We start from the raw sequence: 22851 nt of genomic DNA on the forward strand, positions 1-22851 counted from the left end.
TGTAAACCATCGTGCAGTCCTAGTGCTGGCAGGCGGAGAGAGTCAAATACAAGGCAATAAAAACACCTGACTTTTCTCATGTCTCTAAACCAGATTGAAAAATGTGGGTTTTTTTCTTTTTTCTTTTCTAACTGCGTATTACAGATTCTGATTGGCGGGAATATCTCTGGCAATACAGTCTTGGAAGATGATTTCACGAGTCTGGATAGCAGGAAGTGGCTACTTCACCCTGGGGGCACCAAGATGCCCGTGTGCGGCTCCTCTGGTGACGCCCTTGTCTTCATCGAGAAGGCCAGCACCCGTTACGTGGTCACCACAGACATCGCGGTAAACGAGGACTCATTCCTGCAGATGGATTTCGCTGCCTCCTGCTCGGTTACAGACTCCTGCTATGGTAAGAAACTAGACAGAGGCACACATCTGTGGCTGCCTGCCACAGGAACACCCCACTACACCAATGATCAGTGCAGAACTAAGGTTCAAGTTCCCTGTATCCAACCCGTGCTGCATGTTGGAACATATTGAGTCAGATGAGCTTTTGAGTTGATTTTCAGAAGTGTCAGAATATGGACTCTTTTTTTTGTTAAAGCCTATAGACATAAAGATGTCTTTTGTAAGATAAATAATGAATAGTAACAGCTGTACATCCAGATTTTGTGTTTTGGTATCAGAATAAAGGGGACACTTGGGGTACACTTCCACCCAAAGCCTTTCATCGTGTAGAGAATATCAAAAATAAGCCATGCCATTTCCATGTTCACTTGTGTGTTCTTGGGCTGCAACGATTATCTCCACTTTATAGCCCTACAACTCTTGAAAATGTGTGTTCTGCTATTGCCTTCTACTTGGCTGCGTCTTGGATCCTAGGACATCTGGGCCACTCTATGACAAATGTGCTGGAATAAGCCAATGGGATGAAGATTCTTTCTCTCATTCATTGTCTCTCCATCTCATCTCCACTCCTTAATTCTGTCTTTCAAATAAATAAGTCTCTTCAAAAGTATTGCCGTTAGAAATGGCATTAGTTAACAAGAGATGGCGTGGTGAGCTTTTCTTGGCTAGTCATATGGCATAGCAGTTTAGACACCACTCAGGAGCCCTACATCAGAGTGACTTGCTTGGAGCCCCAGCCTTGTTCTAACGGACATCCTGGGAGGCAGCAGGTGAATGGCTCAATGAATTGGGCCCTCCTACCCACAGGGGAGACCCAGCATGAGTTTTTGCCTCTTAGTTTCAGCCTGACCCAACCCTGGGTATTGTGGGCATTCAGGGAGTGAACTGGCACACAGAAACTTTCTATCCCTCTCCCACCCCTGCCTCTTTATCTTTTAAATAAATTGAAAACTAAATTGGAAAATATTTTTCAGTTGAACACAATAGTAATAATGGAAGCGCTGCACAGAAGCCAGCTGGAAATGGGGCCTGGAAGAATGCCCATGGCTGGAGCAGTTAATATTGGAGACAGAGTAAATTTAAGACAAAAAGATTTAGAATCATCTTCCCTGAAATCAAACAGGGTTTGGTAGGCCAGGAAATAATCGATGAGCTCCCAGGGCTGTAGGGAGGAAGGCTGATGACTAATCCTGGTTGTTGTGTTGAGTTGGAAAGCCACGTGGTCTCAGCACAGGACTGGGGAGAGAGTTACAGCTCCTGACACCTTGGCTCTGCCCCAGAACGCTTCCATCAAGGCCTCTGGGGACACCCAGGCAGTGGAAGTCTCCAAAGGCGGCCAGGTGACTTCATTGTGCAGCCAAGAGCAAAAGGCAGAGAGCCCTTCGAGAAAACAACTTACAACAGGAGGTGGGGTTGTGCCAATCTATAAGGCGTCGAGATGGGAATAAGGAGAGAGAAATATTAAGACACAGGGTGTAGGTTGACGGTTGCAGAAAAAGCAAAGGCACAAATGTCCTCCCACACACCCCAGCCCGGGTGGCTGGAGCTGGCACAAGGCCTTAACCTCCAGCTGCTTCTTGCTTGGGTTTCCTGGTTCTTGGAGATTTCATTACACGGCAGGGCAAGCTACACGAGTTAGAGAGAGTTGGTCATTTCTACAAAGTTTCACCCACATCAGGAGCAAAATTGGCATCAGTTGATCAGAATATCTATGAAATGGGTGGACTTCATGAAGGCTGCTGTTTTTAGAAACTTAAACATTTACAAAATAGTTGTTAAAATACATAATAAATGTGTTCTTTCCCTGTTAATCATTAAGCAAAGGAGCTCAAAATATTGCTTAATGAATATTCTACTGTGCTAAATTATGTAACATGGAAATAGTTATATAATGTATTCTGTCAGCCTTGATATATACATGTATAGCATGAAGCAATCATTTTTCAAATGACTGTTCAGAAAGCTCTTTTTAGAAAGATTTGTTTATTTGAAAGGTAGAACTACAGAGAGAGACGGGGACCCGTTCTCTTGTTCACTCCCAAATGTCCATATCAGATGGAGCTGACTTAGGCTGGAGCCAGGAGCCTGGGTCTCCCACACAGGTGGCAGGCGTCCGAGTACTTGAGCAGTCTGCTGCTTTCCTAGGAGCATTAGCAGGGAGCTAGAACAGAAGTGGAGCAGCTGGGACTCGAGCTGGCATCCTTAGGGGCTGCCGGCATCATAGGGAGCAGTTTCACACGCTAAGCCACCACACCGGTCCCTGAAAGTTTCTCTTTATAAGAAGTAATTCTGGAAAATTTACTATGTTTCATTTAATCGAACTCACTTAGGAGAAAAGGCTATTTTAATAGAGAAAATAGTCTCTAGTATTGTGCAGAAAGGAAAGGAAAGCTGAAAGACATTTCCAAGGAGGAAGCAAAAAGATAGTGGGAAAAAAAAAATAGTTAGCCTTTGAAGTCAAAAGCTCGAGAAGCATGACGGGTGACTGCGGTCTTGAGTCTGCACGCAGTGATTCTCACGCAGCCTGCTGCTTCCCGTTGCAGCTATTGAGTTGGAGTACTCCGTGGACCTCGGCTTGTCGTGGCACCCACTGCTACAGGACTGCCTGCCCACCAGTGTTGAGTGCAGTCACTACCACCTGCAGCGGATCCTGGTGTCAGATACTTTCAACAAGTGGACCAGGATCACCCTGCCCCTCCCTCCGTACACCAGGTATGGACGCTTCTCCAGGTAGGGGACCCCGACATACACAGAGTGGCATGGCCGGTGTTCAACGAGCTGTGTGAGAGCTGAAGTGCTTGTGGTACTGCTGCTGGCTGTAAAATAGCCAGGGGTTCTCCATCAGGCCGTGGAAGCCAGCTTTTGCGGTGACTTGACTCCGTGCGTGCCCCAAAAGCAAGGACATCTTCTGACATTTGGCTCTCATTTTTTTTAAAGAATGCCCTACCCGAGGTGGCACTCACTGGATTGCTCCCTCTCTCCAACGTAATTCAGAGATGCTGAGAACAAACCACTTGTAAAAAGCCTGTGGTTCACACTAGATGTGAATATTCTCTGCCGGTCAGACTGCTCTACATATAGTAGGGAGTGAAATTATTTCAATGGGGGTGGCAGGGAAAAAAAAAAATGTGTATCAAAATCAGTGTTTGCTTCTGAAATTCTACCTTGAACAATCAATACCTTGAGGCTGAGCACTTGGCGTGTTCTTTTATGTGGGAAACAACTGCAGTGGCTTCCATCGCTGTCCGTGTCCGCGGGAAAGGCTCTCGCTTAATACAATCCCCTGCTGACCTTCTTTCTAAAGAAGTTAAATCTAAACGATCTACGCATTTGTCCAAGCAGAGAATTAACTCCGCCAAGCAGAGAGCTTTCGGGTCTTGGTCGACATCCTGTCCTTCTAAGAAAGTTGATCAGCTGTTACTGCTGCAGCTGCAGCTAAGAGACAAGGGAAGCCACCCACGCAGCCTGGGAAAAGCACTGCGAGCTTGGGCTCATCATTCTGTCACCCACTTGCCCACCAAGGAAGGATGAGCAATCTTCCTAGCAGAGGACCACGAAACTTCACCATTCATGGAAGGCAGAACTTTGTCTGAAGATTATCATAAAGGGGGGTGGTTTCGATTGCTAACAGCCTGGAGCTGCTTTACAATTGCTGGCTCGGAGCGACGGGACTATATTAACTGTCAGCAGAGTTGCCAAGTTTAAATGAGATATGTGAGATTTTGTTGCTCGTTAAAGGTATTGCCACACATGAATTATTAACGTGATCTTAATAAGTAAAATAGAGGGAAAAAAAGCCTACATTAAGGCGGCAGCCTTTTAAGTCTTTATGAATTCTGTGAATTATTATCCAGCTACTGGATAGCACTTTGCAAATAAGCAGGCAGCCATTAGCGCCTTGAGTCTTATACTGGAGAATAGCAATTACTCGTCATCTTTTAGTCTGTCTTTTACTTGTCTCTTGACCCTTGCAAATGATCTTTTTCAAAAATCTGTACAACAACCATGTCCTTCTATTATCATTTTTAAAATCTGGGTTGTGTGTGTTCTGTCACCTCAAGGCTCCTTTTGTACAGGAGGGTCTTAAAGGTGACGTTGCCTTATAATGAGGCCCGGTGGGTAATTACAAAGATATGTGCGTAGATGGAACCCAAGCAAGGCCACTTGTTACCACGCTCTGCTGTGTCCCAGAGGTTGTTAGAAAAATCCACCAGCCTCAGAGTGCTTCGTCTCAAACATGCGTTAATGCCTCCATACTCTTTCAGCTCTTCTATCCCATTACAAATTAAATACAATCTTCCGTTGTTTTATGTTAAATCTACGTAAGAGTCCGGAAACACACTAAACAGCGCCATGTACGTGGGCTGTCGGGCCTTAGATGAGGATTCGGTCCATAGCTCTTGACTATAAGCAAACACGATGTTGATAACTGGAAGATGTTATAAGCAGGGCTTAGAAATGACTGTGATTCTGAAATAATTGCAGTGTTATCTACTCATCTGTCATATGATTTTAAGGCGAGGACCCTAGTAATGGAGGCACGTGGTGGTGAGGGTCAATTGAAAATTATTGTCTATAGATTGGTATCAAACCATTCACCCAACCCAAATAACCACTAGTCATCGCTGGCAATAAGCCGTCCCTTTAGTCATTCGTTGAACAAGCATTTTTTTTTAACCTGTTTAATTATGCACTAGACTCATTAGAGGAGAGGAACTGAACCTTATCTCAGGGGGCATTTAGTTCAGTGGAAGAAAGGCCTAGGAACCAGGCATGAGCCTTCATCACAAAAGGAAATACGTAGTTCAACTGTGATAAATCCTAGAAAACTAAGATAATACACTGTTGGGAGGGCTGACTTGGTTAAAAGGACCAAGGAATGTTTCCCTGAAGAAAGGAAAATGCAAATAAGAATGCTGGGTAGGAGTCCACTTTGCACCTGATTATGTGCAAGGGTGGCAGTGTTCTCAGCAGAGCTGGCCTCCAGAAAGAGGAAGCAGGTGCGTTTCAGCCCTCTGCATATACGCGTGAGGCACAGAAGGAGAGGAATGACGCGGCAGGTGGCGTCAGACCAGGAGGGGCACTGGATGGAGCATTGATTACAGGAGCGCGGAGAAGCCTGCCAACCCGGGGAAGAGCCAGTTCGAACACTGACTTGTGAGCAAACTGGAGAGGACAGGCCCTGATGGTGCAACGGACACGGGCGGTGGAGGGGACGGGTTGTACTGAGGATGACAGGCTCAAGTTCACAATGGGTTCTGGTTGCTTCTTACAGGGAAGGGAGCATTGAGCCTAAATGGAAGGCTCAGCCCCCTACACACACACACACACACACACACACACACCCTTGGTGAGGTTGACAGTGGACTGTCTTAATCATCTGGAGTATCCCCAGACACAGGACTTTCCTGGGTGATAAGCTTCCACTAGCCTTGAGGGCAACTGTCCACACCCAGTTTCATCAGACCTGGGGGTTCAGGCCCAAGTGCTCCCACAAAAATCTCTGCTTTATGAGCCATGTTGAGTTTTGAAACAAGTCATTTTATGTCTTTAAACATCCCCTTTCTCCACTGAACAAAAAAAAAGACCCTTCTTACCACATAGAAATCAAAAGTATTGTGTGTGGACGTGTTTAGAACATTGCAAAGACATGTACAAATACAGAGAGGTTTGACTTTTATGAGTTAACCACACGATCCCACTGTTTACCAGACCTCAGCTACAGAGCGAAAAAATTGAAACCTTCCTAAGTCACAGACTATTTTAATGGGAGTGAGAGTGTGCGTGATCACTGTAGGACATTCTCTTAAGGTCTTGCCCTAGAGGAGAGAAGTGAGTTGTCAAAGAAAAAAACTGAAAAATAATGTATTCTGTACGTAATTGGAGTTTCACTGAGAAGTGGACCAGACTTGCTGTTACAGTTGAAAAACAGGAAATGGTGTTGAATACCAGATGAGAAGATTTTAGGAGAGAATCAGGCCATGGCTTCAAAGGATGTGTAGGCAGTACCCCCCACCAGCATGAGCTGGAACTGGGGGCTGCCAGGCCGGCTCAGGCTACAGCACCCACTGGCAAATGCTGAGGTGAGGCGAGCCATGCCAGACTGGGCCACAGCACACAACCAGCACATGTGAGATTAAGTGTGGGGGCGGGGGGAGAGCAAAGCCAGTAGGGGAGCTGCGAGGGGCTTCCGTGCTCAACCACCACTCCCATTGGAGAACATGAGAGCTGGGATTGGAGGCAGACCATGCTCAGCAGGACTACCACGCCTGTTGGCCTCATATGAGCTGGACTGGGGAAATGCCGGGCTGGGTTGGCTGTCCCTACTGGTGTATGCATAAGTCAGAGTGAGTGTGGCTTGGTTGAACTTTGCCACAGCATCAGCTGGCAGATGTTGACACGGAGGGGGTAGGGGCAGGCAAATTCTGTCAAGTGAAACTGCAGAACCACCTGGAGAGTGCAAGATCCTGGAGTAGGAGTATTCCTGTTAGGGAAGCAATGGGCACTAGTGAACATGAGAACCAGGACTGGGGCAGGCACTGCTAGACAGAGTGACACTCACCGGCACATGGTTAGGCTGGATAGGGGGGTTGGTTGAGTTGAACTAGGTCCATTGACATGTATGAGAGCTGAATGGGATGTGGGACAGACTGGACCAATCTGCTGTACATACTGGCAAGCATGGGAACCAGGGCAGGGGGCAGGCCTGGTAGGGGTTATTGTGGGACACTCCAACTAGATGGCCACTCCCACTGGCATATGTGAAGGCCAAGTGTGTGGTAGGCAGGATCAGGCTGGGATGCAATACCTATTGGTTTATGTAGAAGACAGTGCTGGAGGCAGAACTGACCCAACAATTGCAACCACCAGTGTATGCATAAGCTGATTGGGGCGATGGACTGTACTGGACCCTGTATTGGCAGGCACACAAGAATCAGGTCTGGGATCACCTCAGATGAAGCTTCTTTGTGAATTCCCCCCCGCCCAACTGAACTGCTGGACTCAAAACCCCAACCATGGATAGAATTGTAGGTTCCATTGTCTGCCCATGGAATGTATGTGTAAGAGCTGGGCTTCATCAGTGGTTTAGACCAAGCAGTGGGCCGCATACCCAGGTGCACATGGAGGACATGACAGTACATTGGAGTCTGCAGAGAACACCTAGTACCACAACAGAATATGAAAGGTGAAACAAATTGATCAATTACCCCAGCCAAGTGCTGGCAGTGAATATCTGGGCAAACGGAGACTCTTAAGGTAGAGTATGTCAACCAGTAGATTCTAAAGAGATTTCATCATGCTTGGAGTGGCAAGATCAGCAGTAATTCAGAACTGTTGAATTATCAAAACCTCTTGAGCAGGACCCTCAGAACATGCCCCACATTGGGGACCCTGGGGTGATGTCTGGTGGCTGTCCTCCATCCCAGGGTGCAGAGGCGTTTAGGAGGCCAGATGTGGCTTCTCTCCTTGTCTCCTCTCTTCCCCCAGATACAGGAAGGAAAAAAAAACGAGAATGTGGAAATAGTGATCTCACCCATCTTCCTACTGCCCTTGACCCTTATCACCCTAACCAAATTTGTAAAAATAATAATAAAAAAAAATAATTAATGGAAAAAAAAACTATAAGAAAGGATAGATCGAAACTGGGTGAGGGGGAGAACTTCTAAACCAAGGAAACAAATGAACAGGTGAGGGACACACGGACCTGGACCTGGGAGGAGCACAGGAATGTACTGACTAAAGCGAAGGGCTCACATCTGGCAGTGATAGAAAGACCTGTTTGGAACGTCTGGGCTGACTGACAGCAAGTACTGCCACAAAGCAGAGGAGTTCAGAAATGAAGCTATGGTGGATCTTGAACTGGAAATATTCTTCCAAGAGGAAAACAAAGAAGTCTCAAAGAAGAGAAAATGACAAAATAAGAAGACCTAGAGCGTAGTTACAAAGACATGGGCTCCAGCTACAATGGGAGCAGTGAGGCAGATATTACAGGAACATGTCACAGAAAAAGCAGATCAAATGCAGCCACCAGCTTCTCCATCGTACCCAGCGGGAGATGACTCTAAAGTTTAAAAACTAGGAAAGTCATGACCAGTGGAGAGAGCTCTACAGTTGATCCCAGAGGAAGACAATACACAGCAGGTGTTGTGACACTGAATTAAATATCATGACCAGAAGCACAGAGGACCTTCCATCAGTCTGAAGAGTCAGAAAGGCCCGAGGTCAAGGAGCCTGATGCGAAGCGTTGGCCGGCAGTGACATTAGCTACCAAGTCATGAAGGAAAGAGTTTCACAACACATTTACTGGGTTTTTTCAAATAGGAGCTTATCAGCCACCTTCAAGGGAAAGTGTCAGCATGTTTGGCATGGGGATTAACACACTCTATCATACTGTACCTTTCTTGCTTGTTTAAGAGGTACAAATCCTAGAAGAAATGGGAAAGGAGAATTCCAGAAGTTCTTGGGGGGGGAATAAAGAAAAGGAAGACGGGAAGGTGCCGAAACTGATTTCACTGCCCATAACCTGAATCTGTATCATCTCTACTAACACCACGTCTAAAAATAACAGGTGTCTCAAGTAGCATGAGATCTTGAAGAGTTACCTGAGAACTAGGGTGAGTCATTGGAAGGGCAGGTAACCAAAATCCACCAAGAAAAAAAAAAAGGAGGAGAGCGGCCACTGGGAAGCTCAGGTATAACCTGGCTATTTTAAGTCACAAGTTGAAGATGATCCATGCCCTTCTGATAGCCCTAATGACCCGGCTGAGAACACCTTCTTTAAAGATTAACTGCAACCCTTGGGAAACCAGGTGGTTTAAGCCATAGCCTGCAAGCTACTTGATGTTCGCAGGAAGTTCTAAGGAAAGGTGGGGTGCACCTGGCTCCTAGCTTTGGATTGGCTCAGCTCCAGTCATTGCAGCCATTTAGGGAGTGAACCAAGCATCTATACATGCAGAGCATATATATAATATAGATATATTAATATTGATATATTGTATTATATTTATATAGAGATATATTAAAGTACAACAAATAAATCTTTAAAAGAAAAAGATACTAACCACAGGCATGGACCTTGTTCGTGCCAGAGCACACATTCAAACTCTGGCTTTAGAACATTCTTCTGTGACCTGCCTCTAGTTTTCTGCCTTGTAGAATGCCCGAGTCTCCCAGACAGAAAGCCCCCAAAGTCAACATAATGTGTCCGACTCTTACACTCTCCCCGCTGTCTCTCTAGTGAGGGGTTGGCCAGGCTGGGACTAAACACAGGCTTTGATGAGAAGGCTACTCCTGCTGCTTCAGAACTCTCTAGTGCAGGCAAGAGGCAGACATACCTCAAACTTGTATGCATAGCTATCATTGTGAGGGCAAGAGAATCATGTGCTATGAAGCAGAATAACATGGAAGAAATATGGTTATCTGTCATCCGCTGGTTCACTCCCCCAAAGGCAGCATCCGCCAGGGCTGGACCAGGCTGAAGACAACCACCTGGAACTCCGTCTGAGTCTTCTGCGTGGGTATAGAACAGGAATCCTAGTGCTTGGGCCATCCTCCATTGCTTTCTCAGTACCATTAGCAGGAAGTGGCATTGGAAGTGGAAAGCTTGAATGGCATTTGTATGGGTAGTGGCTTAAGGCAGTGCATCACAACACCAGTTTTTATACCCCCTACCCCTTGCTTTATTTTCCCAAACTGAGGACTTGAGCTTCACATTGAATGCAGGCGTGAGGGTGTTGGGACAGAGATGACTCTACTGATGGGCCACATGAGGAGCCAGGAGTGAAGAGATTGTGGCTTGTCCATTGACGGTCTGTAGATGTATTTCAGACTACTTTAACTCCAGTCTGTTTCTTTTCTGTTTTCTAAAGCTTACAAAAATACTTTCCATGTGGAAATGTAAAGCCCTTGCTGTTCTTTGGTCTGGTATCCCACCTAGAATCACTATTCCTCATGGCATTACTAGTGTCCCAATGGCCAAACATCTATAGATCCAGAAACATCGAAGTGAGCTTCCACATCCAGCTCCCTTGAGCCTTAGGCACTGTTTGGGCTTTACTGCCATCTAGTGCCCTGGACATGTATGTTCACGTGTGTTTCTGAAGACATTGCCCCAAAACTGTACGAATGAGCCAACAGACTTCTCTTGGCACGGGAGAAAAATCAGTATTTTGATTTTTGCATCACTGTTCTCATTCATAAACCTCCTCTCCTGTTGATCCAGTTGCCTCAAGATTCTTCAACTGTCTTGCATGAATGCATATTGTCTCTAACAAGCCTTTCGTTGGACAAGTTCTCAAGAGTGTCATGTGAGGTAGACCAGTGTGCCCATCGCACGGAAGTCTGTCCTTGAGGACCAAAGAGGAGGCTGACAGGCAGCCTGTAGTGCGTCTCCAAGTTGCATGCAGAGAGGTTGTGACTGCCCAAGGCCGTGCATCATACCCTACTTTGGACCTGCCGGAAAGCAGCCTGGGTATCTGTCTGTGATGGGTGCAACACAGAATTGGGGGGTCATTGTTTCCCCCCATCCTGAGACTTCTGGTTTAAGGATTAGTGTTTGTTTCCTGTGGAGTCTGTTTTCACAGGCCAAAATACCAGATCAAGCTATTATAGTCCAGTTGGCTTGATTTTGTCAGCCAATATTCTGCATGGCGTATTGTGACGACTGAGTATTGTTGTCGGAACAGGAAGAATTACATGCTTTTGTATTGTCCTCCTCCACGCTGATCCAAACATCCCAGAACGTGTTTCACTTCATTATAATTCTCTTCTTTTCCCAAGGTCCCAAGCCACTCGTTTCCGTTGGCATCAACCGGCTCCCTTCGACAAGCAGCAGACGTGGGCGGTAGATAATGTCTATATCGGAGATGGCTGCGTGGACATGTGCAGTGGCCACGGGAGATGTGTCCAGGGGAATTGCGTGTGAGTAGCGTTTTTTTTTCCCCCTTTCTCTGTCAAAGCTCCTGATTCACATTCCACCTAGGAAATCTTTCAGCAACTGGCTTTCTAATCACTCCCAAGCTACTGCAGGGTGCGCGATTTTCCTGAAATATGATATCAAGAGACTGTGCAGTTGATAAATATCTGATCTTCGTTGTTGCGTTGAGATTAAGAACTAAAACAATGGGCTGTCTTATCTGGTTGATGTTGAATGATAATTGACTGGATTTTATTTCCCTTTGTGTTTCTGTGAGCCTTTGGATTTTGAAAAAAAAAATTAAACGAGGTTTGGGAGTTCAGTATGTCTGCACCAAAAATAATATACAATCTAAGCATTTTTTTTTCCCACTGAGGCTGAATATATGTAGCGATAGGCACTTGTTGTAATTTAACTGACATTCCTGTGTTATTTGTGCAGAAGCATATGTAAATATCTGGTCAGTTTATCTGGTGTATGTGATAGAGAAACCTGGTTTATTACTCTTAGCCTCATTATCTCGAAGAATCTAAATAAAATGTGTGTATGTGTGTGTGCACGCGCGCATGTGTGTCTATGATCAAAGATTATACTGTTTGATGAGTGAAGCTGGCAATGGATAATTCGTAGTCCCTCTCTGCTAATCCCCACATGCCTGAGAAGCCTTCTTTGGGAGGGTGATTCTTACCAACCCACCTATATTCGATTCCTTTTGTTATCCCCTGAAGAGGGAAGTCAGCCCATTGCTTGGAGGTGACAGTTCCTATGCGAAGTGTCTTTCCCTGTTAAAACCCAGACCCTTGGGTTCCTCACTGTCCCCTCAGCCTTTTAAGAAATCCTGTTTGTTAGGCAGCTCTAATGCTGTATAAGCCATCCGGAGCTGCGTGGTGCAGTAAAGAGATCATACTTTGGTTAACTCCTTCAAGTTGCATCTTCTCCACCTGGAGCCCCAAGTCACCCCTTTCTGAAAGACTGGAGTTATTCATTCACAGCTTCTGTCTAACCTGAAGCCCTGTCCAGGAGAACAGGTGAATTCTGATGGGCTCTGGATGAAGCAGTCACTTCCTCCTCCTGGGCCAGGAAGCAGAGCCAGCTTCAATCGTTTGAGGTCACGCTTGCTGGAGCTCTGTTTGATGTCCACTCTCCTTTACTCTTTCCCCCACCCCACCAGCTGCGATGAGCAGTGGGGTGGCCTGTACTGCGATGAGCCGGAGGCCCCGCTTCCAACCCAACTCAAAGACAACTTCAATCGAGCTCCATCCAACCAGAACTGGCTGATTGTGAACGGGGGGAAGCTGAGCACCGTGTGCGGAGCCGTGGCTTCGGGAATGGCTCTCCATTTCAGCGGGGTGAGTGTCTCTGTACCCTCTAAGCTCCCTGCAAGGAGCTGAGGCCCTTTGGAAGTATAACTAGCAAAGGATGATGCAGGATGAATTACCACCGACGCACAACCCCAATCGGAACTTGGTGCTGCATCCAAACCGTACAGTTATTTCTGGTGTTTGCCTGCCACAAATCATTTGCAATAGTGGACTTAGGGCAGTGCCTTCACGGGGCATACTTCAATACACGCTTGGAAAGGTCTTCCCTGGAATATGCCACCTAGTCAAGAATGCATGTGCTGTGCACGGGACCCTTCAGCTCCACAGAGCTCTGACTTGAAATTCCCCAGCTCGCGACAGAATTGGAATTTCAGGAGCCAGAAACCTGGAAAAGGAACTTGAGTCGATCCTGAATTTGTCGCAAACCACTCATTCTTCCTTAGAAGTTATAAGCACTTGGCAGGAATTGCTGGACGTTTGCGTGGCTAGCGTAGTATCCTGTGAATAACAGCAGCAGTGTTGGGGATTTGTTGGAGAGGCTTCCATCACTCCTCTTTGCTGATAAAGAAGCCTTTATTGAAGGCTAAAATTTCTCCAATGGCGTGAAAGGAAGATTTTAAAAATTACCAACTTCGCTATCAACTTTCTGTCTTTCTACCCTACCCTCCCTTAGAATCTACGCTGTGCACATGAAGTATATTACTTCTTATTTGTGATTTGGTTTATAAGCACAGAGAAAGCCAGAGGTGAAGGAGAACTTCCACCTGCTGGTTGACTTAGCAAATGTCCACAGCAGCCGGGAACCAGAAAGTCCACTTGCTTCTCTCCAATGGGGGACAAGGACCTAACTACCGACACGTTTTCATGGAGTTGAATTTAAGAACACAGAACTTAAACCCAGTCATTCTTATCCGAAGCACCTGCTCTACACACTTGTCCTTAAAGTGTACCATATATATTCAGTGATTAGCACATGGATAGCAAGAAGACATTCGCCATTTAGGAATTTAAAAGATGTATTCATTGATTTTTAAAAAAAGCAGAGTTAGAGAGTAAGGAGAGACAGAGATAAAGAGAAAGGTTTTCCATCCGCTGGTTCACTCCCCATATTATCACACAATGTCTAGGGGTAGACCATGCCGAAGTAGGAGTCAGGAATTTCATTTAAGTCTCCCACACGGGTCCAGGGTCCCGGGCACTTGAACCTGCTTTTGTTGCTCTCCGAAGCTCATTAGCCGCAAGCTGTATCAGACGTGAAACAGCTGGATTTGAACTGGTGCCTGCATGGGATGCCAGCATCGCAGGTGGCAGCTCACCTAGCTGTGCCATAATGCAAGCCCCACAGTTTAGAGTTTCTGTAATCACACTTAGGATGCAATGTTCAAATTGCCTTCTTCGGGTGAGCGTTTTTAAGGAGATTAAACTACTGTTTGGAAGGTCCACAGCTCACATCCAAGTGCCTGGGATCCCAGGCTTGCCTTTGCTTCTTTGTAATGTGCCTGGGAAGGCAGTGGATGGCAAGCCAGGTGGTTGGGTCCCTGGCACTCACCTGAGAGACTCTGATGGAATTCCTGGCTCCTGGCTTCAGCCTGATCAGCCTCTCTCTCTGTATGTCTCTGCCTTACAAATAAATCAATAAATAAAACTTTTAAAATTTAAAATAAAAATTTACTTCCCCTAGCTTAGTTGGAATTTCTAAGAGACCTGGTTTTCCCATTTATACTCAGTAGATCCTAATTTATGTTTAGCAAATACTAATAATTTTCTAATAATTAACAATAATTTACTAATAATTACTAAGTACTAATAACAATCAAAAACTATCAATTTCCATTACTGAATGAATATAGATGGCATTAAAATCTATAACAGTTTGATTTTTTAAGATCACAACTATTATCTCTAATTATAATGAAATATTCAGATGTAGTCATTTTGTACTGTTGCGTTATAGTCTTCTGAATAGGTTATTAATAGCTGACAGCTCTTGAAAATGTAATAAATGTCAGTGAATATGAGCAAATGGTCTGATTTATAAAGGTATTCTGATTCTTGTTTTGCTTATTAAAAAAAGAAGAAGAAAATCTCCCTAGATTATATTGTCCTTGGAAGTCTTGAGCACTGAAGTTATGCAGTTATTTCTGGATCCCGGGTATGTACCAGGGACCATGTTAGGAACTGGCACACTAGTGGAGGTGATAAGAAAATTGATTCTAGAATTCCATATAACCTGGATTACACAAGAAATAGAAAAAAGGATGGAAACCAAACATGATCTGTGGTTAGGATTTATATAAATATCAATAGATATGGATATGCAAGTATGCATATGTGCATCTGTGTGTTTGTATTCTACTTCTTCCCCTTAGGGCTGCAGTCGGCTGTTAGTCACTGTGGATCTTAACCTCACTAACGCCGAGTTCATCCAGTTTTACTTCATGTACGGATGCCTGATTACACCCAACAACCGTAACCAAGGCGTTCTTTTGGAATATTCTGTCAACGGAGGTATCACCTGGAACCTGCTCATGGAAATCTTCTATGACCAGTACACCAAACCCGGGTGTGTACTCTGCTTGGTTGGGAATAACGAACGTGTGGAGCAAAGGTGCTAGGGGCCATCACAGGGGCCAGGGGCCTTGCTGCTGTGCTCATCGGTACAGGATGTCCTGGGACCAGTTCGGGAAGGGTTTCTGAGCTGTGCGTGGATAGCTTGTATGGGTCTTTTTTCCTGAATGATTCATTTACACATCCCACAATGAGATAAACTCAGCTATCACATTGTCAGGGATGAAAAAAAGCTAGAGCAAATTCCCATAGAAAAGAATGCCTGTATGATAATTAATTTGAATTTCATTGTGGAAAAAATAGACGCAGAAGGCAAATATGTATTTGTTCATATAGTGTTTGCTCAGTTGTAGAAAATGGGGAGCTAGGAAACTGATGCATGCAATAAAATAGTAATATCTTTAAGAAGCCTCGAGTCAGTCTTTAAAACCTCTTACGTGAAAAACCTTGAGTAAACATAAAGCATGGTTTTTAAAAACCATCCTATTTCATTTTATAGAAGGAGAACTCCCATATACTGGCTTACTCCCCAAATGACCAAGACTGGGAGAGACCAAAGCAAAGAAGCAGGAACTCAACTATATACATAATAACAAATAATATTACATAATATATAGTAATGTATTTCCCTAGTCTAGTGACTACCAAAATTTTATAAAATCAATCCAGTTAATGAAAGTTTCTTGTAGTTGGAGTGTTTTATTTTTTGGCTCACACACAATAATCATTTATGGGGTAATATAATATTCTGAGGCACGGGCACCTGGTGTCATGATCCTATCAGGTTCATAAGCATATGTTTCACCTTGAACAGGAATCATTTCTTGTAAGAGTATTCAATATCTTCTAACTATTTTGAAGTATATATATTGTTAGTCTACTGTAGCCATGGCCTGTAAGGATTATTTTTGCTGGTGTCCCTTGCTACCTCCCATGCAAAATGCAGTCCTTTATTGGCGGTCGTACTTCCTCACCTGGATGATCTGATTCGGGATATTGTTCCCCCAATCTCCTCCCGTCCCTAACAGGTTCGTGAATATCCTTCTCCCGCCTGACGCTAAAGAGATGGCTACTCGCTTCCGCTGGTGGCAACCCAAACACGATGGCTTGGATCAGAACGACTGGGCCATCGACAATGTCCTCATCTCGGGCTCCGCTGACCAGCGGACGGTTATGCTGGACACCTTCAGCACGGCGCCAGTGCCCCAGCACGAGCGATCCCCAGCCGACGCGGGGCCCGTGGGGAGGATCGCCTTTGACATGTTTATGGAGGACAAAACTGAAGGTAAATGCTGTTTAGGGCTAAGCCAGGATCCAGAGGAAGGGCAGCCAAGTGGCTCTGGGTCTCTTCAGCGGGAAGGGGGTAAGACATTCTAAGGCCATAGAAACGCCGAAATAGCTGTCATGGTTGATGTGGTAGCAAAGCCGGCCAGGGTGTCTTGATCAAATAGTATTCCGGAGTTTTAATAATTAACTCATCTTCTCAGAGAACTTCCACTGCTGTGTTTCCCCTTTTCCTTCTGTGAGCGGCAAGTGGGCCTGGTCATTTGTTGTCAGAATCAAATGAGAAACGTTCCGCTTTGCTCGTCCCATGACAAGCGCGTGGGATGGTGCTCTCTGTTCCAGATGGTGTCCCAGCTCTTGTCCTCTTTCATTCTCCATGGAGACTCAGGGTCTCCTACGTGTCGTTGTTTTTAATGCTGTGTTTTCGTTTCTCCCACCCCATCTGATGACCCTTTATCGGAAGAGGTGTCCGAAAATGCAACCCCTTCAGCTAATGCAGGGGGAATGGGTGGTGTCTGTCACACCCCCAACATCAGTGTAGCCAAACTGACGACGGGCACCTTGAGTGCCACACGCTACTCAGCCCTGGCACCTTGGGCCGATTTTGATATTGCTAATTTTTGTTACACAACTGATAACCTCCCAGGGGAATGGCAAATGCGGGGAAACATTGAAATTTCAGAAATGTCAATGATTTAAAACACTAAATTATTAATGTTTGATGGTGAAAAAAAAAAGGTGACCAATTGTTCAAAGTGTCACATTAGGGAAATATAAAAATCATGAGGACAAAAATTAAAATTGCCCACCAGAGAACCATTCTCACTATTTTAGCATGTTTTTGAGAATCTTTTCGTCTGTATACTGTTATATGTACTTCCAAACACACTGTAATGTTCACTTGTAGATCTGTGGCCTTTTTTAAGGCAGAATTTAAATTTTGATCATTTCTCCGTGTATTTGCATACCTTTGAAAGTAAAATTTTAATTGCTACCTAATGTTCATCAGCATTTACATTACTTTGATACTGCGAAGCAATTGGGTTCAATAACTTCACTAATTCATTTATTCATAAATTATGTGCCATCATGGTTTATCTAGCTGTATTTACTAAAAAGCATCCTTGTAATTAGAAAAAGCTTAACATTTCCCCCACTGCTAAGCAGTCTTATTGGCTTATTGGCTGCCATATATCTGGTTCAGAACTGTGCTAAATTATTCACTTCTTCTTCCCTGTGTAATGGCTTACATCAGTGGGTTTACAACTGTCGACCAGTTGAACCTCCAAGGCGATAAAAGCAAACACAGCAGGTTTTCCAAGAACCTTCAGTACTGGTTTTTTTACTTTAGGCTTCATTGATGCCATACAAATGAAGGAATGAATATTCTGACTCCTGACTGCCATGAAAAAAATAGTGTCCCCGGAAAGCCAGACATCTGCTGACAAAAGCAACTTCTGACATTGCAGACAAGACTGATAAGTTCGTTGACTTAATCCTCCTCAGAAGGAGCAGGCTCAGGGTAACCTTACTGGAGTTCAGTGTTGGTGTCCTTTGCCCCCTGGAGTCCTGGATCTGTTGTGTAGGATTATGCATAACTCCAAATCCCTGGGAGCAAAGACGCAGATGAGGGAGTTGGCAGTAGCCACGTGAATCCCGGAGATAAGCCATTTGTTCTGCAGACACTGTATGCCCTGACTGCACGAAAGGGGGCAAAGGCTGGATTGCGATTCAAGTCTTTGATCTCGTCTCTGGATGCTGGAAATGCTGGGGCCAACGTTGAAACGTCGTGAAAAGCAACATATATTCAGCATTAGAAGCAATTTACTAATAATCAGATTGTAACTATGGATCCAGAATAGGTAAAGAATCAGACGTGAATAGCCAAATGTTAAGGATATTGTGGAGGGCGCTTAGAGCACTGTTATTTCTTTTTTTTTTAAAGATGTATTTATTTATTGGAAATCAGATATACAGAGAGGAGGAGAGACAGAGAGGAAGATCTTCCGTCCGATGACTCACTCCCCAAGTGGCCTCAACGGCCAATGCTATGCCGATCCGAAGCCAGGATCCAGGAACCTCCTCCAGGTCTCCCACATGGGTGCAGAGTCCCAAAGCTTTGAGCCGTCCTCAACTGCCCTCCCAGGCCACAAGCAGGGAGCTGGATGGGAAGTGGAGCTGCCGGGATTAGAACTGGCGCCCATATGGGATCCTGGGGCGTTCAAGGTGAGGACTTTAGCCGCTAGGCCACGCCGCCAGGCCCGAGCACTGTTATTTCAAGGGAAATCTGTATTTCTTTTTTTATAAACTAGACAATATTCATACTTACAGTTGTATACTGGAGCATCCATAGTTCAGGTAATAAATCTTTCGATCACAATCAATTCGTGAAAACCTTTCATCCCAACATCCTAAAATAAAGTAAGGAAAATTCATTTTCCAAAAATAAAATCACTTCCAAATACACTTCACAGGAACCGGTTTCTCGTTTTCGTTGGTGTTCCCCTGAAGACATCACTGACATCTGTCCCATGGTTTGTATCCCAGCTCCGCCACGGGCTCCTTTGGAATGGTTTAAGATTGGCTGTAGATAAGGTGCTCACTTCTATGTGGGCTCAACCTTCCTTCCCTATTTGGATATGGTTTTGGCTTTGGCACCTTACTAAGAACAGTTGACACCATTTTTCTCTCATCAGAATCATTGCACTACTCACAGACTTCTAAAACAGCAGCTGATTATTTCCAGAACCTTCTCCACTGTTCACCACACAGGCCAGTATGTGAGCCACACAGAGCTATCACAGAAACAGGGTACAGTAGGCAGATGTCTGCTCTGCAGGTAGGATTCCCTGTCCTGCAGGCAACGGGGAGGCAGCATGTCTTCTTGGTCCACCTCCTGTCCACAGCAACCAAGGTCTAAAGGGATGACATACTGTTCGGTAGCAACCCATTCGTTCTGAAAGGCAGCATTCACATCCCCTACAGAAATCCCTACAGAAGGGTATATGAAAATCTGGGGCTGCGTGTGTGTGCACTTTAGATTGATTGATTATTGATTGATTTACCTTTTTATTAAATTTTCTTATTGATTTGAAAGGCCAAGTTACAGTGAGTCGAGAAAAAGAGCTCTTATAACCTGCTGGTTCTCTCCCCACATGGCCACAGTGGCCAGAACTGGGTCAATCCCAAGCTAGGAGCCAGGAACTTCTCCCAGGCTTTCCACCTGGGGACTGGGGCCTCAGCACACGAGCAGTCCTCTACTTCTTTCTCAGGTGCATCAACAGGAACCGCACTGGAAGTGGTTTTTAATACAGAAGGAGTAGCAGCAGAAATCAATACTGTGGGTGAGATTCTTCCAGAACTTCTCCATGGATGGAGGAATGTTTCATACACAGTCTAAAAGAGGTTTCCACCTAGAATATTTTGGAGATCTCGCTTAATGTGAACACTTGCTCCAGGTGCTTTTATACCAAGTCCCTCATTTGTGTCTCTCTCTCTCTTTTTTTTTTAAGTGAATGAGCACTGGTTATTCCATGATGACTGTGTGGTTGAACGATTCTGTCACTCGCCTGATGGAGTGATGATCTGTGGGAGCCATGATGGCCGAGAGGTGTATGCCGTGACCCATGACCTGACACCCACTGAAGGATGGATCATGCAATTCAAGGTGAAAATGTTATACTCACAATAAGTCCACATTAGCAGCCTAACAAACTGTTACAGAAGCAAAGATTATTCAGCATCTCATGGATGATGCATACTTTGAAAAACAAAATTTAAGGTAATGCAACTTAAATATGTGTTGCTTATTGATTGAAAGTGTTTTATTTCTGAACTCTTTCAAAGTGAGACATTCATAACAGCCAATGGGTTTCTGCTCGGGATCAGATACTCACAGAACAAAATATTGATAACAAAAATGTAGGATGATGATTCTAACTCCTTAAACTGACACATGACTTGGGCAGATTAGCGTCTGTATGAGAAGCTTAAAGCTGTAGTGGCTATTACTACTTTTGTCTTACAGTAGAATTTCAGTGTTTCTGGAGAAAGAAAATTATAGAACACAGAGGCACAAGTTAGCATTAATGCCAACATGGGCTTTGACCAAGATTTTACGTCAGGTGATTCCTAATGTCACTGTGTTAGAGGCAAATGTCACATTGTGGTTATCGCCATCTGCAAAGAGAGCTGTGCATTGTGCAAAGAACCCCCCGTTGTCACTTCATGGTATCTTGTTCGTCACTGAAAGTGATTTATTGAGAGTCATATATTGTGTGACAAAATAATAAAATTGGTAAAGCTTTAGCAATCCTTCTTGGTCAAATATTCTGCCAAAGAGATGCGCCAGACCATTAGCAGAACAAACAATGTGTAAGAGTGAATCCAGGCTTTCCAGGGCAACCAACCAGCCTGGCAGGAAGCTCAGGCTTCCTCTCCCCTCCACGACAGCCTTGGCACCTCCTCTGATCTGTCACCTTGGGCAGCCACAGGGACTTCCCTTGTCCATCAGCAGAACCAAGAAAAAAAAAATCTGAAAATATAGATGAGTGCAGTGCAGGATACATCCAAGCTTTCTCACTCGAGCAGAAATCTGTGGGTTGATTTTAATATCTGGGTAACCTTGCTTTTTCTCTTTGTCAGATTTCTGTTGGATGTAAAGTGCCTGAAAAAATTGCACAGAACCAAATCCATGTGCAGTATTCTACTGACTTTGGTGTGAGCTGGAATTACCTGGTGCCTCAGTGCCTGCCTGCAGACCCAAAGTGTTCTGGAAGTGTTTCTCAGCCGTCTGTATTCTTTCCTACCAAAGGCTGGAAAAGGATCACCTACCCACTTCCTGAGAGCTTAGTGGGAAAGTAAGTAGAACGTTCAAATAAAGCCTGGCGGCCCAAACTTTCAGAAGTCACCTGGAACACTCTTGTGAAACCTACAATTCTCTCTCTTCCTCTAGAACCCTAAGGGTTCTCCTAGTTGATGATCTCTGCGATCAGATGACTTTAGGAGGCCTCCGTGGGTGGAATCCTCTGACTTGGCAAAGTGGACCTCGTCAAGCCCTTCTGTTGCCCACGCCTTAGTGTCTTCACTAAGTGCAGACAGATGATAGTAATGGCCTTGGAGCCAGTGAATAAGGGCATGTTCCCTCATCACCCTGTAGACTGTGGTATGCTGGGCAACATGTGCTTTCCGTTGCTACATAAGACCAGGAGCCGTTCCTAACCTTTGTGTGCTGTGTGTACAAGTGTGTGTCTTGAAGGTTCCATTTTCTTCTTAGCAAACTTTATGTTCTGCACCTGCAGTGGAAAGTAACTAGCCTGGCGCGGTGATGAGCTAGGGTCATTAAACCATGCTCCGGAAAGCATGTCGTTGTGTTCATTTAAGGCAATTCCAAAATATCTCCCTTGGACTATAAAGTTAGGAAAAGAGATACATTAAACAAAATGACAGTTATTCCTCTGCTGAATTAATCATATAGTTTAGCTAAATGAAAAACCTTGTGAAACTGATTATAATATATGACCAGGACATGCATAATCTTTGAATAAGGTGCTACAACGGCGCTCGTTTCAGTGCCCCATAGAGATCACTTACTACTTGACCGCTCAGAGTTTTCTGGGTTTATTCAATTAATATGTTAGAAAATTAAATCAGGGTGCTTTCCAACTGCTGGGGACAGAAAATCCAATTCAACCTGGCTCAATTAAAAGGGAAATGTATTATGTTTGCGATGAAAAAAATCCAAAGTTCAGTGGACTGTAGGATTGGTTGATTCACAAGGTCAATTATGTCCTCAAGCACCCTGTTCCTCTTTATTCTCTTATTCTTTGCCACTCTCATCCCTGGTGATATATTCATCTCACCAGCTTGTGCTGCTGTTGAATCTAAGAGTAGCCAGAAAAAAAAACAGGGAAGAATTGCTCTTCTTTCCTGGAGAGTCTGAACAGCCACCTCCTTGCACGCTGCTGATGCAAACTAGCCCCTTGATTCACTCTTTAAAGGAGAGACAGGCATTTGACACAGCTATTATGATGCCCCATCCCACATTGGAGCGCCTGGGTTCCACAACCAGCTGCAGCTTCATGGAAGACAGTGGGTAATGGGAAAGATGATGTGGTCCATATGACTCATGTGGGACAGCCCAGAACGCTGCTCCCGACTTCTGCCCGCCTCATCCTGGGCATCCACCTGCCTCAATTTAGAAAGCAAACCAATAGATGCAAAGTATGTGTGTATGTTCCCCACCCCACCCCTCGCCGCCCTTCTGTGTGTCACTCTCCCTTTCAAGTAAATACATTTAAAAAGTGTTTAAATAGTTATAGTAATTTTCTCATAAGTATCATGTGGGGTGGGATGGGTGCTAGGATTTGT

At 44.8% G+C, this 22851-nt stretch overlaps 1 protein-coding gene across 2 annotated transcripts in view; it reads left to right on the top strand.

The window, feature by feature from the left end:
• Window positions 1-22851, top strand: part of LOC121166947 (reelin) — a 357334-nt gene that overhangs the window by 311154 nt on the left and 23329 nt on the right. For both annotated transcript variants that reach the window (XM_040996283.1, XM_040996284.1), the window contains exons 45-52: window positions 145-394; window positions 2937-3105; window positions 11173-11313; window positions 12480-12657; window positions 15000-15193; window positions 16227-16483; window positions 19995-20149; window positions 21127-21341. In XM_040996283.1, coding sequence (XP_040852217.1) covers window positions 145-394; window positions 2937-3105; window positions 11173-11313; window positions 12480-12657; window positions 15000-15193; window positions 16227-16483; window positions 19995-20149; window positions 21127-21341 — 1559 coding nt within the window. The remainder of the gene's footprint in view (window positions 1-144; window positions 395-2936; window positions 3106-11172; window positions 11314-12479; window positions 12658-14999; window positions 15194-16226; window positions 16484-19994; window positions 20150-21126; window positions 21342-22851) is intronic.

Source organism: Ochotona curzoniae, unplaced genomic scaffold (assembly GCF_017591425.1).
Source record: "Ochotona curzoniae isolate NIBS_2020 unplaced genomic scaffold, NIBS_Ocur_1.0 patch266, whole genome shotgun sequence".
Classification (NCBI taxonomy): domain Eukaryota; kingdom Metazoa; phylum Chordata; class Mammalia; order Lagomorpha; family Ochotonidae; genus Ochotona; species Ochotona curzoniae.